At 40.1% G+C, this 16,207-nt stretch overlaps 1 protein-coding gene across 1 annotated transcript in view; it reads right to left on the reverse strand.

The window, feature by feature from the left end:
* The window catches only part of PKD2 (polycystin 2, transient receptor potential cation channel), a 65,278-nt gene that overhangs the window by 23,111 nt on the left and 25,960 nt on the right, over positions 1-16,207 (reverse strand). The window contains exons 5-9 of the mRNA XM_066279257.1: positions 13,835-14,059; positions 11,214-11,442; positions 5,567-5,734; positions 2,253-2,434; positions 383-503 (exon numbers count right to left, since the gene is read on the reverse strand). Of these exons, the coding sequence (XP_066135354.1) occupies positions 383-503; positions 2,253-2,434; positions 5,567-5,734; positions 11,214-11,442; positions 13,835-14,059 (925 nt within the window). The remainder of the gene's footprint in view (positions 1-382; positions 504-2,252; positions 2,435-5,566; positions 5,735-11,213; positions 11,443-13,834; positions 14,060-16,207) is intronic.

Genomic DNA, 16,207 nt, shown 5'->3' on the forward strand with positions numbered 1-16,207 from the left:
AAGTCATGCTAGCAAAGACTGTGAAAGTGCTGATGCTTTTGTTAAAAAAGCATGTAAGCATATTCTACTTTTTTAGGCAAGGCAGTATTTTAGGTAACTTTATAAATTTGCACTTGATTCTATTTTTTTTTTTTTTTGCATTGAACAGACATATGTTTGTCTGTCTATTTATAGCTAGATGGAGAAATAAAAGTCCATGGAAAAGGTATTTGGTGAACATTTAAAACTGTAAATCAAAGAGAAGCAAAATAAATATCTCTAATGTCTACATTTTTCTACTTCTGGGTCTTTTAAAAAATAATAGAGAATAAATTGTAAAGAAAAGAAAAGATGTTGATTTATAAAATTTAAATCACCTCCCTCTAAATAAAAGCGTACATACCAAAAGAATGAAGAACATAAAGAACACAAATGTAGTGAAATAAATTGGTCCCAAAACTCGATTAGCTTCCTCAATCTCTGCAAAGTTGATATCGCCCAAAATGATACGGAATTGAGTGAAACTATAAAAACAAAACAAAGCAAAACAAACACAGCACCACAATAAAAAACAAAGAATGTTCAGCATTGATACAATGTTTCTTAAAAGATGATTTCACTCATGCAGACAGACACATTTTTTTCAGTGTAGACAGCTGTCAAAATAATAGGAAATTGTCAGTCCCTTTGGAAAACTCTTGCTACTTATATGAGCAATTGAAGCTCTCTGGAATAAAAATAATATTCTCCCATGTAAAATGTATTACAGGGGTCCTCAAGTCTTGACCTACAATGTTTTGAGTTGATGAGACTAACTCCTATAAAAACTTAAAAATTGAGACGTGAGCATTTCAGCTTATGCCGTCAGTGTCATACTTAATGGATTACGTAGGCAAACCAGTTTGGTTGTGCATAGTGGAAAAATACACAGTACAATGTATACAGTACAGTTTATTTATGTCCTTTTCATTTTTCTGTGGCTTAGTTGTGTTTTAATGCTCTAGATTATGATTTTACAACTGTGTTAGAATAGGTAAATGACTTAGGCTAGAGTGTGTTTTGACTTACATCAAAATTTGGGTTAAATCATTGTTGTGGGAATGGAACTGTGTTGTAACCTGAAGACCCCCTCCCTGTATTTCCATTTGGTTAAAAATAAAGTAAATCATAATTATTATTGTATAACTTATAAAGCAACAGGCTATAAGAATTTAATACATAATCTAGATAAAACACAGTAACTAAACTTTTACAATGGTCCCAATGGGCTTGAATTTAAAATTTCTGTTAAAATAAGATTTTTGAAGGACAGCCAAAATTGTTATGTCTCAGAGATACAATATTCTGACATGCTCTCAAAGTAGGGTCTAGAGTTGCCATGTGTTACCAATGCTGGGTCTTAATTAATAAAAAATTTTCATTCTTGACTTTCATCAAACAGCAACATTAATTAGGGATCTGCAGGCACAAAGCTCTAGTAATTTCCATTATCATGATCATCTCCTTTCCTAACTAACTGTTCTAAATGGAACAAAAATCTGATAATGGCTAGTTTTCCTGTTTTTAATGTCATACACATTTGAGAACTTTGGGAAAAGACTAAAAATTCCTGTACTGGTTTGAGTTTCTCCTAGAACATTAAAAATACTAATTTTTTTTTCTTAGAAAATAATTTGAAGTTTAAAACCTAGGGCAACAATACTGAATAGGAATGAGAATAGAGGTAAATGGTCTTTTAAAAGCTACCATTTGCATTTGGTGCCTGAAGACTTTGATCTTTGGAACAGTGTTGGTTTACTACAGCTAATTTACTATGTCTTACTACTTTATATCTGTTATCTTAAGCATCAGCATTTCAGAATGTACAGTCATCTTTGTATTGATGGGTCAATGTTTCTAGGAAAGAATTAATTCTCATTTTAAACAACTACTTTTAAACACTTGGTAGTTAAACAGCAACTGTGAAGATCTATCCTTTATCTTTTTTTTAATCTTTTTTTTTAGATCTATCCTTTATCTTTGATAAGGCAGTGACATCTCCGATTAAATCTATCTTCTTTTTCAACTTATTGATTGATTGATTTTATAGAGAGGGAGTGAAAGAGAAATACTGATTTGTTGTTCCATTTATTCATGCATTCATTGGTTGATTCTTGTATGTGCCCTGACCAGGAATCAAACCTACAACCTTGGCATGCTAAGATGATGCTCTAACCAACTGAGCAACCAGCCAGGGCTCTTAAATTTTTCTGCTTAATTTCATATATACTTACATACACTCTTGGAAAGTACTGAAGTCATCAATCTGAGTGCCAAAGACCAGGTATGCCAATTGAGCATATGCTAAGAAAATAATGAAGAACATAATTGCGAAGCCAAAGAGGTCTTTGGCACACCGAGACATGGTGGTGGAGAGCTGACTCATGGTCCTGTTGAAGTTGATAAATTTGAAGAGCTGTAAAAGAAGGGGAAGATAACAACACATGAATGGGTAAACAAAATGTAATATGTACATACAATGGGGCATTATTTGGCCTTACAAAGGAATGAAATTTTGATACATGTACATCATGGATGAACCCTGAAAATATGCTAAATTAAAAAAAAAACTGACTTGTTTTTTCCCCAAATTTAGCAATTTCTATTTTCTCATCAAAAAGTATTTGCTCTTAATAAATTTTTAGTTTATGGGGAAAAATAATATTTGCTGAGTATCTACTATGTGCCAGTCACTATTCTTGGAGCTAGGAATACAGCAGTAAATAGAACAAAGCCCATGCCCTCCCATCGTTTACTTCTATGTGATTAAAACACAGAACCACAAGTTAAGTATAATTAAAATGACTAGCGACCCCTCCCCCTCCCAGGAGCACACCATGCATTTCCAGTCCCCCTTCTTCCCTTCAGGGGCATTTTCCTTGGCCCGCTCTCTCCTCAGCTCCAAGGCCCCTTTTCGCTTGCCTCTGTAACTTGTTTCCTGAGCCCATCTTATCTACAGCTCACTTCTTCCAACTGTGACTTTCTACATAAACTTTCTCTTATGTTTGAAAAAAAAATGACTAGTGATGTTTTTCCCTTAAGAAAGATTAAAAGAGAGAGAAAAATCCCCACAAATGCCAACTAGTGAAAAAAAGAAAAAAGAAAAAAACAAACCTTCAGGAAATATGGCAATTATGAACCAACATTTACTGTGCATCAACCATGTACCAGGCACTGTGGGGGAGGGCTTAAGTAAACTGCCTCAAATCTTAGCAGTGACCAAAATATTGGTAGTCTATCTCTGGAGTCAGCTTGGGCTTGTAGTCAGGATTTGAACCCAGCTCTGTCTGACTGCAAAGCCATACTGAGCACTTTTGTAGACAAGGCACTGAGGATGTCTGCCCAGGTTGAGCAGTTCACTACCCAGAGGGCATGACAACCTTCACAGCTCTAGCTAGAAGCCTTGATAGAACAATACTGGGGAGATATCAAGAAGTAGAGTCACAGCCCTATTTGAGAAAATGGTTTTTAAAATTTTGGGGCCAGGATATTTACAAGTGAAGCACTAAACAAACCACCAGACTGAGGCACACATTGAAAGGAAACCTGCAGAATTTTACTTAAAGACCTCTTACAAACTGTTCCTGGCTACACCAAATTATTTTTCATGGTGTTGCCTCATTATTTAATACAATGCCTATTAGTATTTGTATGAGATATTATTATTACAATTTTTTTTAAAGTAAGAGGTGGGAGACAGGAAGGCAGAGATAGACTCCTGCATGTGCCCAACCAGGATCCACCTAGCAAGCCCCCTACAGGGCAATACTTTGCCCATCTGGGGACACTGTTCCATTGCTCAGCAACCAAGCTATTTCAGCACCTGAGGTGAGGCCATGGAGCCATCCTCAGTGCCCAGGATCAAATTACTCAAACTATTTGAGCTATGGCTACAGGACAGGAGGGGAAGAGAAAGAGAGAGAGAAGGGGGAGGGGGAGTGGTGGAAAAGCAGATGGTCACCTCTCCTGTGTGCCCTGACCAAGAATAGAACCCGGGACTTCCACACACCAGGTCAATACCTGCAATGAGCCAGCCAGTCAGGCCCTATCATTACTATTTTATGATAAAGTTTTGGTACATTAGTGATGATTCCTCCTGAACAAGCATGTGAATGAAAAAAATACATGAGAAACCCAGGATGAGGCCTCTGCACTCTGATACAACTGCAGGCATTCCAGATGTGAATACCAAGCCAGGATAATAAATAACTGTTGGTTATTTAAAACAATTCAATAGTACTTTCTGTGATGATGGAAATGTTCTGTATTTCCACTGTCCAATAAGCGACTATCAGCCCTACATATAGACACTGTATACTTAAAATGTGGCTAAGTGACTGAGGAACTGAATGTTTAACTGTATGTAACTTTAATTAAAATTAAAATTTAGGCCCTGGCTGGTTGGCTCAGCGGTAGACCATCTGCCCAGCGTGTGGAAATCCAGGGTTTGATTCCCAGTCAGGGCACACAGGAGAAGCACCCATCTGCTTCTCCACCCTTCCCCCTCTCCTTCCTCTCTGTCTCTCTCTTCCCCTCCCACAGCCAAGGCTCCACTGGAGCAAAGTTGGCCTGCGTGCTGAGGACGGCTCCATGGCCTCCGCCTCAGGTGCTAGAATGGCTTCATCGCCCCAGAGGGGTCGAGCATCGCCCCCTGGTGGGCATGCTGGGTGGATCCCGGTCAGGTGCACACAGAACTCTGTTTGCCACCCTTCCCCCCTGCTTCTCACTTCAGAAAAATACAAAAAAAAAAAAATTAAATTTAGGTAGACACTTGTGGCTAGTCACTACTGTCTGGATGGCACAATCACAGAACTGGACTGCTGACAGGCTGGTCGCTGCTTCAGAATTACTGAAATTTCCTGCATCTCCAGAATTAAGGCTTATTGTATATGATGAAATGTCCTAACCTCACATACATGGAAATGCACATTATGTCTTCCGAAAAGAAGGAAACAAATGATTAAGGAACTACTTGGAAGAGGTGTCTGTCCCAACCTCAATTCTAGGTAAAGCTTCCCTATGGCCTCTCCCTGGAAAAAAGACAATCTTTCTACAGAGCATTTCCAAACAGTAGCCTCTCCCCATTTCTCTTAGTTCCTTTTCCTTCAGCTAGTCGCCCCATATCCGAGTAACCGGTCTCTGTGTCACAGTAGCCTGAGGTTCCGAGCCCAGTGGACAAACTGAAAACGCCTCTTAAATAAAACCTACAGGGACAGGTTGTATTTAGACTGTGCCTGAGGGGATAGAAGACAGACTGGAAAGGCACGGGGTGGGGGTGTAATCCTGGGAGGGAGAGTATTCACTAGTTATTTTAATTATAATTAAACCTGCATTTGTGCAAGAAAGCAAGCAGCAGGGAGCATCATGCAGCAAGATGAATGGTCAAGGGAGTCCCACTAGTTTCCTTTACTTTAAAAAACGGAGCAGCTCTGGTGGGCTACTTGGGTTTGGCCACAAAGGCAAATTTCTCCAACATTTCATGTGATGCATGTTAATAGAAAGAAAAAAAATATTATTAAAAATCCAGAACACGGAATTTATAAATTACCTTAATCCAGACAAAAAATACTGTGACAGCAGCTATATTGTTGAACTGTATCTGCCAGTATGCCAGATGTTCAAAGTTGGGAAAAGTATTTTGATCTTCCAGAAACTGTAAGAGCACTTCCAGATTTGATGTTCTGTACAAGTTAATTCCTATTGCTACCACTGAGAGCTGGAAAACAAAAGATTTATATACTATTACAGTGTTTTAGAAATACATAACTTATCTTAAAATGACTAGTTTTTCTTCACTATTGCATTAATTCTAGGGCTCAATATTCTGCTCACCCAGTGACTTCATAAAAGTCATTCACACAAATGGAAAGTGTTGAGCACCGTCATAAAACAAATAAAATGATATATTGCTTGCACTTCCTTAGTAAGGAATAGAAATCCAATGAGTGCATGTGTGCACATATGTGCACTCACATGCGTGCGTGCTTTCTCTCTCTCTCTCTCTCTCACACACACACACACACAGAAAGAGATGTGATAGATGTATGAAATTCCAACTGCCCTTTTGTTGTCCCACCTGGCTGCCTGACCTCACCCTTACTTACTGGACTATCGCCCCTGAGACAGAGAAATTCCAAGAAGCTGGCAAGCTGCCCCAAAAAGGAGTATTCCAGAAAACGGAAATCCTAAAACCATAAAAGGGAACATACCAGAACTTTTGACTCAGTACCCCCTCAGGCTCTCCCAAACATTATAAAATTCGCCTCATAATCTATAACTGGTGCCCTTCTTCCCTGGGAGAAGTGCCCGGCAGGGTTCCTTTCTTCCTTTCAATAAAGCCTGTTACTCTGGTCTTTTCGGACTCCCATGGATTCCAACAAGATGTGTCCATGTTTCAAAGTCAAACTCAAACAGGAATGACTTGTTTTCTCTGCCACCCTCATTTAAATCACTTTCTACCCTTCTGCTTCCACTGCTTCATATTGCTTTCTTTTTTTGTTTATGGTCTTTCTTCTATTTCCAGCCACCCATTTTTTCCTCTATTTAACAATACACAGTGGATGCTTATGTACACAGCAGTGCTAGGGGCCAAGAGGAACAAACAGAAGTATATGCACAAACTCTGTCTTCAAGAAATGTATACTCTGGCCTGACCAGGTGATGTCGCAGTGGATAGAGCGTCGGACTGGGACACAGAGGACCCAGGTTTGAAACCCCGAGGTCACTGGCTTCGGTGCAGGCTCATCTGGTTTGAATTCTCACCAGCTTGAGCTCAAGTTCACTGGCTTGAGCAACGGGTCACTCGCTCTGCTGTAGCCCCCCAGTCAAGCCACATATGAGAAAGTAATCAATGAACAACAAAGGAACCGCAATGAAGAATTGATGCTTCTCATCTCTCTCCCTTCATGTCTGTCTGTCCCTATCTGTCCCTCTCTCTCTGTCACACACACACACACACAAAAGAAATGTACACTCTGGTTCAAGACCAAGTAAATATATAATGATAAATAATTCAAAAACCTACTCAGGAATTGATAACATACAACATAAGGTGAAGGGTAAAACAATACATATTAAAAGGATGCTTATAAGAGGAAAGAATGAGCTTGGTCATAAAAAACGGCAGGGACGATGGACAGAGAGGGTTCAAGAATGCTTGCAGTGGGAAAACATGGATCAAGGGTTTTCTTCTTGCTGTTTTGGTGCCTTACTCACGTCTATACAACTTTTCACATCTGCTTTGTTCTGGGCTCTAAATCATATCTAAGGGAGCACTAGGCCCTAAACTTGCATCCATCACCACTAGATTAACATGTATATGTGGAAGGTGCTAGGGGTTAACCATATAACCACCTTGCCTTCATGTGGCATCTGGATCCTTGGCAGGTGGGCTGTGCCAGGTGCTGTAACCTTGCTGCCCATCCTCCTTCTCTTCTCATGGATGATGGTCAATGACCACTTTATTAGCCCTCTGGAGAGCCCCCCAGAGCACGATCCCAGGGGGTTATCACAGCAAGATCTGCCGGGCTGCCAGTAACTGCTGGAAAAGCCAGCCTCACCACCTTCCTTTTCTTCTCTATGAAGGGTTTCCACAGCCAATCTTGTACCTCTGTCCTGCAGGAATATTTTCTCTGAGCTCTCTGGAATACACTGAGGCTGTTTCTCTCCATGGACTTAGCTGAGAAGGATAAAGAAGAGGCTGAGGGAAGTGCTGACTGACCGAATCCAACAATAACCCTTTATTCAACACTCAGTAAAATTTGTTCTCCATTCCAGTTGTTTTCACTCTGCACAGGACAGATGTTTATAAAAATATGGAATATATAGTCATTTATACAATATTGATATCATATCAATACACTAAATTTCTTTAAGCCTTTTCCTTTAAAGTAAGAAATGGGAGAAAAGAGATAAAGAGATTTTGTGAGCCTTTGATTGTTACGTCTCTCCTGAGTTTTCCTTGGGATTCTCATCCTTGTTTACCATAATATGAGCCTCATGAGGGCATGGGTTCTGGTTGTTTTGTTCATTCCTATATCCCCAATGCCTAGATGCATAGCAGGTGCTCAGAAAATAACTCATGAATAAATCATTTTCACCATGTGAAACCTACCACTCAACAAAAGTATTTGAATTCAGACTTTTTTTTTTTTTTAACAGAGACAGAGAGTCAGAGAGAGGGATAGACAGGGACGGACAGACAGGAACAGAGAGAGATGAGAAGCATCAATCATTAGTTTTTCATTGCACATTGCAACACCTTAGTTGTTCATTGATTGCTTTCTCATATGTGCCTTGACCGCAGGCCTTCAGCATACCGAGTAACCCCTTGCTGGAGCCAGCGACCTTGGGTCCAAGCTGGTGAGCTTTTTGCCCAAATCAGATGAGCCTGCGCTCAAGCTGGCGACCTCGAGGTCTTGAACCTGGGTCCCCTGCATCCCAGTCCAACACTCCATCCACTGCGCCACCACCTGGTCAGGCTGAATTCAGACTTTTTAACAGGCTTTCTTGTTTCAGTAATTCTGCTACTGCTTAGGACTATAGGTTGACCAAAGCAAGGCTTAGAGAAAAAATGAAAATTGAGGAAACAATTTCAAAGTGATTCCAAGATGTTAAACTTATGTTTAGGATATCATTTCTTCTCAAGTTTCAATTGGACTTTTTAAAAGTCAAGTAAGCAAATTTGGGCCAGATAGAACAAAACAGCCTCTGCTTCTTTCAGAGGTTAAAGCTCTTATGGAACCCAGGGCATGTTTCGGGGGATAAGCAGAAAGCTTACCCTTACTAACTTCCACTGGGTCAGGAAAGGTTTTGAAGAAGTGAGATTCCAATAGCCCTTCCTTGTTCTTTTTAAAAGCACACTGTTTATATTGTTGTCTTGAAAGTACTAAGAGTTAAGAAAAATGAGAACCAGAGCACAGTGAAGCAAGCTTTAAAAGTTTTTACAAATATATCTGTTATACCAGTACATATGCACATGCACACACAGACACTTTATAAATAAATAAATTAGGGTGTGTCATCAAAGCTCTCAGTGACAGGTATACATAATTAAAAGAGCTGAATGACACTGATTAGTCTTATACTGATAGTTAGGCAATTCAATTAAAAAAAGACTTATTAATTAGGATAAAATAACACGCACCTTTTTATCATTATCTTCAATGACCTGGATATAAATATATATATTCATATAAGCCAAATCAATAGGTTTTGCATCTTTAGAGTTCCAAACAATAATTGTTTTCTAGAAAAATTTTTTTAAATTGTTTTGAAGTTCATTTTTGCATTTTACATCTACTTTTTTCTTTAAAAAAAAAGTTTTTTTTAATTTATTCATTTTAGAGAGGAGAGGGAGAGAAAGTGAGAGAGAGAGAGAGAGGAGAGACAGAGAGAGAGAAGGGGGGAGGACTGGAAGCATCAACTCCCATATGTGCCTTGACCAGGCAAGCCCAGGGTTTCGAACCAGCGACCTCAGCATTTCCAGGTCGATGCTTTATCCACTGCGCCACCACAGGTCTTATGTCTACCTTTTTCTACATGAAATCAGGGAAAGCCAACATGGCATTTTAATTTTAAAAAATTTTTATTGAATTTATTGGTATGACATTGGTTAATAAAATTATATAGGTTTCAGTCTAAAATCATTTTTTAATGTAGATGGACTGAAGTCAGCTATCACACAGTATAGAAATATTTTGAAACATTATTTCTAGTATCATCACCTTTCCAGTCTCCTTGAGTACGGCAATTTTTTTTTTTTTTGGTAACTCTGTTCATTATTGGTCCATTGAGAATTTGGGGACCAAAAGTTTACCTATAGCAACTGTGTGACATTGCACGACCACTGAGAGAGAAGGGATGCCCTTCTATCAATAACTGTATCAGGGTCAGGTCAGTTCCACACCGTGTTCTACACACATTTCTATTTTTGGTAGAAGCTCTTTCTGAAGTACACACCTGCGTGACTTACGAGGCAGAGGCAGAGTGGTTAAGACAGTTATTGTGAGGATTAAATGAACTTCTGTATAGAAAAAGCACTTGGAACTGTGACGTACACAGACAGTTTCTAAAGTGTTAGCAATTATTATTTTTATTGCTCCTGTCAATATTGTTATTGCCATGTAATATACCTATATAGTTCCTTTTGTCTTAAGTATTTTTAATTCATATATGAATGACACATTTTTTACATTTAATAATATATATAAACATATTAATAACAGTCAATAACATAGTTTCTATATTTTTACCAACTAAGTCTACTGATGATTTGATAATGACAATGTATACGCTTCACAAACACATTTCTGATTGTGGGGGAAGAATAACGATCAGGAAGTGGAATACTAGAAGAGAGAATGATAAGAGAATAATGCATCAGCTACTAGATTTCCTAGAATAATGCATCAGCTACTAGAGAGGCATCTCTGCTATGCAACTTTTAAGCATGTGACAATTAAACATGCTCAACTGTAGAATAGTGCTTAGCAATAGATTGTTATTGTTGAAGGGAGAAAAGCTTGAAAAAATACATTTTTACACTGAGGCTTCTGGAAAGAAGTGGTTGAGATGAGGCTGAAGGGAAACCATCTTGAACAAAGTGTTAGAAGTTATAGAGTCAAGGGTAAGCAGGGGAATCTACATGTTTCATAGCCTTGACTCTGTCATAACTCTTACGCTTTCTTGCTCCTCACAGAGAAAACCTCGCTGGCCATAGAGTTTGTACACTGTGATCTATTTGCAGAAAACTTTAAACTGCTGGGTGGTTTTCTCTATCACCCAAAATATTTCAAAGTATTTCTTCTTGTTGTAATTTTACAGATGCACAGAAAAATATACACTAGTTTTTACTAGCAGTCGAAGAAAAATATCATTAGCAAAAAACAGAATCAACAACATAAAACATTGTTTTCTCCCCTCATGTGGCACCTCTCATGTGGCACGGCAAAAGCAAACATAAATTACTGTTATATTTGTTATAGTGTGGCTAACTGAGAGTGTATTGTAAAGGCCTCTTTCGTATTCAGAAGGGTTATTCATGCAAAATGAGAAAAGACACTGGAGTTGATGTAACAGAGAAGTTTCAGATTCTCCTTCAGGAATATCAAGGTTCACAATGCTGAGGAGGCAAAGACTCTAATTAACATGTTTTCATAACAGAGTAGGGAGTCTGATGTTGTCCTTGAACCTACCACAACAATCGTGACATCCAGACAATTCCAGAAACTCCTGAAATAGTGCAGCTTGTGGATGCGAATTTCCAGTATCTCTTCCACCACGTAGTAAAGGATAAAGAAACAAAAGATGATCTCACAGGCTGCCAGGAAGAAATCAAAAGTTGTGACATATCGGATCAGCTTTACAGGCTGAAACTGCCAAGATGGAATCACACCGCCTGTTGCTGGGAATTCAACCAATAACCTGCATTGTAATAAGAACAATTAAAACAGTAACAATAACAACATATGGATGCGTCCAGGACAGGACGTCCATCTATTCTGTCCCTGCATGGTAAGGTAATAAAATTACAACCACACATCACCCCAAACTAGTGACAAAACATTTTTAATCAAAGCCAGTGACTCTATACTTGTAGAATTTTATGTAAAAAAAGGAACAAGATTTCCCAAGGCCTCTTAGACCAAAGAGATTATTACTCCTCAGTCTCCCCTTTACTTCTCTTGTATTTATACTTTGAAAATGTTGTATACATTTTTTTCTTTTTGTTAATGTAGAAGTTAATCAACAAACACGCCTTTCTAGGTCTTTTATTAAATGTAAGCTATTCTACTAGGCAATAAAGAGCATAAGAAATTTAAGTCATGTACTCAAAACATGTATGCTCTGGTTGAGAATCAAATGTTTTGCACATATATAAAGATAGAGACTAAGTTTTTCATTGATTCATTTGATAACACTTAACTAGCATTGAATTATTTACCCTGGGGGTACTCTTTGCTACTTTTCCCAGAGCCTTACAGTTAATAGGTGCTCAGTAAATGTCTGATTGTCAGAAACAGTAACATACTTTTTTCCCCATTTCTACTGATGGCATTGATCTTTAGCGGTAACATAAACGGAGGATGTTTCTTACCAAATTTTCCTTTTGCAGGTGTGACATTGAGAAAACTAAATGATTCAGTGAATGGTACAGTTTCTCTACCAAACTAGAAATAGAATCTCTATCTCCTTATTTGTAAAGCTTCCTTTCAGTCAGCTATTAGGCATAACCATTTCTCCCATTATAGGATGGGTACTAACATCTAGAACTTGGTATCTAGGACTCACACATGAGCAATAATCAAGAACAGGCAGGGGCTATAGCAGATAGAATTGGTCATGGAAATGTGAAAATTTTTCCTTCCTCTTTATACTGTCAGGCTCCTGTTTTTTCCTTGACTCTTTGAAGTATTGGATAGAATGGCTGAGAACCCAAAATTCAGGAGAGCAATCCTGAAATGAAGAGTCTAGTGGCAGTCGCAGTGCAAGCTCACAAGTGCAGGAAGTAGCCTCTTTGCCAAGTCCTCTCTCAGGCATGCCTTGCCTGACCTCTGTCCATTCCTTCCAGAAACCTATACAACATTGCAGGGAAATGGAGTAACTGCATTGACAATGTTCACTCTTAAAGTATGGGGAGGAAGTGAGAGACATACTCAAGACCTTCTATATAAATAGATATTTCCTCTAAAGTTAATCAGAATTGCCTGCCTGTTTCTATCTTCTTCCTATCCTTGCTGGAATCATTAAAATGTTCAACAATAACTGCAATAGATTTTCATTCATTTCTATTGATTTTAATGTGATATTACTTTCTTCAAAAGTTTTTAGATACAAGGACTGGGAAAATCCACTGTCCACAGCTAAATTTAGCCTCAAAAATGATCACAAAATAAGGATATTATGAGAATTTATCCTTCTTATTAGGTGAGTTAATATACATGCAGCTAATTCGTGTTGGCAATGTTTGGGGGTTGGTGACATATTCACAAGGATGATTAAAGTAGGTGAACTCCAGACACTCTTGCCTATTCTACTTTATTTTTTATAGGACATAATACCTTCTAATACATGATTTAATTAGTTTCTTTTGTTTAGTGTTAACTGTCTATTATCTTCTTTTCCTGGCTGAATGTAATCTCTGCAAGGGCAGGGATCTCATCTTGGTCATTGATATGTCCTAAGAGCCTAGCACAGTGACTGGCACCATATTAAATGTCAAATAAATGTTTGCTAAATAAATGAATAATGAATGAATGAACAAGAGACCCCAGACAAGCTAGTGGGATGTCTGTCAGTTTCCTCACTGTAACCTGAGTGGTTATGATGGCAACACCACAGGATCTGTAGAAGCTACTTTATGTGTCTTGGGTGAATCTTGGGTATGAGCAGGTACCTGGGTATCTATCCTATTAAACCGTGACGACTGTGCCTTTGTTCTAATAATAGGGGAATCATATGAGATCGAGAAACTCAGAGAAATGAGTCAAGACAATGGTTGGGGACCATGTAATGGAGCATAAGGCACTGATCAGCCTCATTAGGAGTAAAAATAGATGTTAGTGAAACAGTGCTTTGGGGATGAACTTGGTCCAGACTTACCCTGGACTATAATGGTATAGTCCAAGATTTTAACTCCCTTGCCCCTAATATCCTCATCCCAATAAGCCTTCAGTTTTCAACCCTCCCTTGCTATCAGCTCTGACACGTGACACTCTCATTTAGCCACCAGCAGGCAATGGTTTCTAGCCTATCTCCAGATTGGGTGTACATACAAATACATGGACATGGGAGAGCTGAGTGCCTCAGTACACACCTGATCACACAGAACAGGTTAATGTTGGCGTTGTACACGGAAAAGTCAATAAAAGTTGCCCTGGTCCCTCGGTCCAGCCAGACATTTTTCTTGAGGCTAGCAATCTGAGCAGCTGTTTCCTCTCTTGTTCTTGATAAATCCAGGTAATAGCCAGCTCCACTGTAAGTTGCAATCATTCCCCAGTGGCTACTCCCATTCAAATCTTTTTCGCTCGTGTAGATCCAACTAATTAAAAAACAAAACGAAAACAAAACAAAGACGTAAAATCAGTGGAAGACATGGCTATTACAAAGAGAGCTGGTTCCTGGTAAAAGAGAGTGTGTAATAAAAAATTTAAGTCTGGCCCTGGCCCGTTGGCTCAGCGGTAGAGCGTCGGCCTGGCGTGTGGGGGACCCGGGTTCGATTCCCAGCCAGGGCACATAGGAGAAGCGCGCATCTGTTTCTCCACCCCCCCCCCCTCCTTCCTCTCTGTCTCTCTCTTCCCCTCCCGCAGCCAAGGCTCCATTGGAGCAAAGATGGCCCGGGTGCTGGGGATGGCTCCTTGGCCTCTGCCCCAGGCGCTAGAGTGGCTCTGGTCGCGGCAGAGTGATGCCCCGGAGGGGCAGAGCATCGCCTCCTGGTGGGCAGAGCGTCGCCCCTGGTGGGCACGCCGGGTGAATCCCGGTCAGGCGCATGCGGGAGTCTGACTGTCTCTCCCCGTTTCCAGCTTCAGAAAAATACAAAAAAAAAAAAAAAAAATTTAAGTCTTGTTGAGCTGGGTAATGTGCTTGACATGGTGCTTCCTATTTTCTTATTTAATTCTCACAGAGCTATTATTCTCATTTTAGGAATGAGGGCCCTGCGGCTGCGTGAGGCCAACCTCGTCTCAGAGCTTCTGAGGGCAGAGTATGGAACCTAGATCAGAACTGTCTGTCTCCAAACCCTGTGCTATTAGCCCCTTAGTTCATACAGCTGCCCTCCCTGGGTAACTGTACTCTGGGACTAAATTACCCTAGGTCCCCAGAGAAAACTTCAGCCAAAACCGGGACAAGTTCGAGGGCCACTCTTGGCAACTGAACTAAGTAAGACTCCGCACAGCATCTAGGAATTCAATCCACAAATACGTACAGAGGCTCACTTAGGAACCAGAGGTTTCTTTGGCATTAATGGAGACATAAAGATGAACCAGGGTCTCTTTTCTCCCAAATTGGTAACAAGTAGGGAGAGAAAAGTTGCAATTAAACAATTAAAATACAAAGTAGATGATAACAAGAACCAAAAGAAAGGGTAGAGAAATGGTTTGCGTAGATCAGAGGAAAGCTGTCCTTGTTTGGAGGTCCAGCGCTGGGACAGGTGGGTCACAGAGGTTTTGGGAAGAAGCTGTATTGGAATTGGGCCGGAAAAGGTAAGTAGGACTCAGACTTGCACAGGTGGGTGGGAAAGGCAGGGCCACAGAAGTATGAAGCCCTCAGCTAGCAATTTGGTATGGCTCCCATATGATGGAGCAAATAAGGTCAAAAGGAAGACTGTGTTCAGACAGACTGTGAAGGGCAAGCATGGAGTCACCAAAGGGAAGGTTTCTGAGAGACACAGGACAGGGTTACTGTAGCAGCAGCAGGAAAGGCTGGATGGAGTGGTGAGCAACAGAGGGCTTTTGTGTAGAGAAGAGTTAACGCAGAGGGTCCGAGATTTTTAGTACGTGCCAGGCAGAGGGCACCTATGTGACCAGCACCCGATTAGCACTCATTAGGCACTAAGTATCTAATGAGCGTCTCTGACTGAGAACATTGCACACATGTTGTTGCAAATGGTTACTGAAGGTAAGCCCATACCAAGACTTTTGGAAGCTTGCCCTTTTCTCACCTGGACTTTGCCCCATGTCCCTGAACTTTTTGCTGCTTTTGCTTTATGAGTCTTTTCCTGCAATAAACCCCAGCTGTGGATATGACTAAGAATGAGTGCTGTGAATCCTTGTAGTGAATCACTGGTCCTGGGAGTGGTCCTGGGGACCCTGACACAGCTCAGTCAGCAGTCCCTGCCATAACCAAGAGGTGAGGAGGCCTGAACAGAGCAGGGAAGAAGAAGGAAGGACAGAGAGGGCCTCCACTGCAGACTACTGATTTGGACATTGGGGCAAAGGAGAAGGGAAATCTCAAAAATGACTCTGTACTTTCTTTTGGGGTAATGTGAAGATGGTGGGGCCATCAACAGGAGGAAGAGCAAATCCAATGAGAAAGTGATGAGTCAGCTTGGGGCATATTGAAGTATAGGAGGAGCTAGTGGGACACAGAGGCTGAATATAAATTTGTCTTCTATCACCAGAATATAAGGTTTGTGAACACAAGGCATTTGATGATGTTTTGTTTACTGCTGCGGTTTACCTCAGGGCATGCT

Source organism: Saccopteryx bilineata, chromosome 5, assembly GCF_036850765.1.
Source record: "Saccopteryx bilineata isolate mSacBil1 chromosome 5, mSacBil1_pri_phased_curated, whole genome shotgun sequence".
NCBI lineage: Eukaryota > Metazoa > Chordata > Mammalia > Chiroptera > Emballonuridae > Saccopteryx > Saccopteryx bilineata.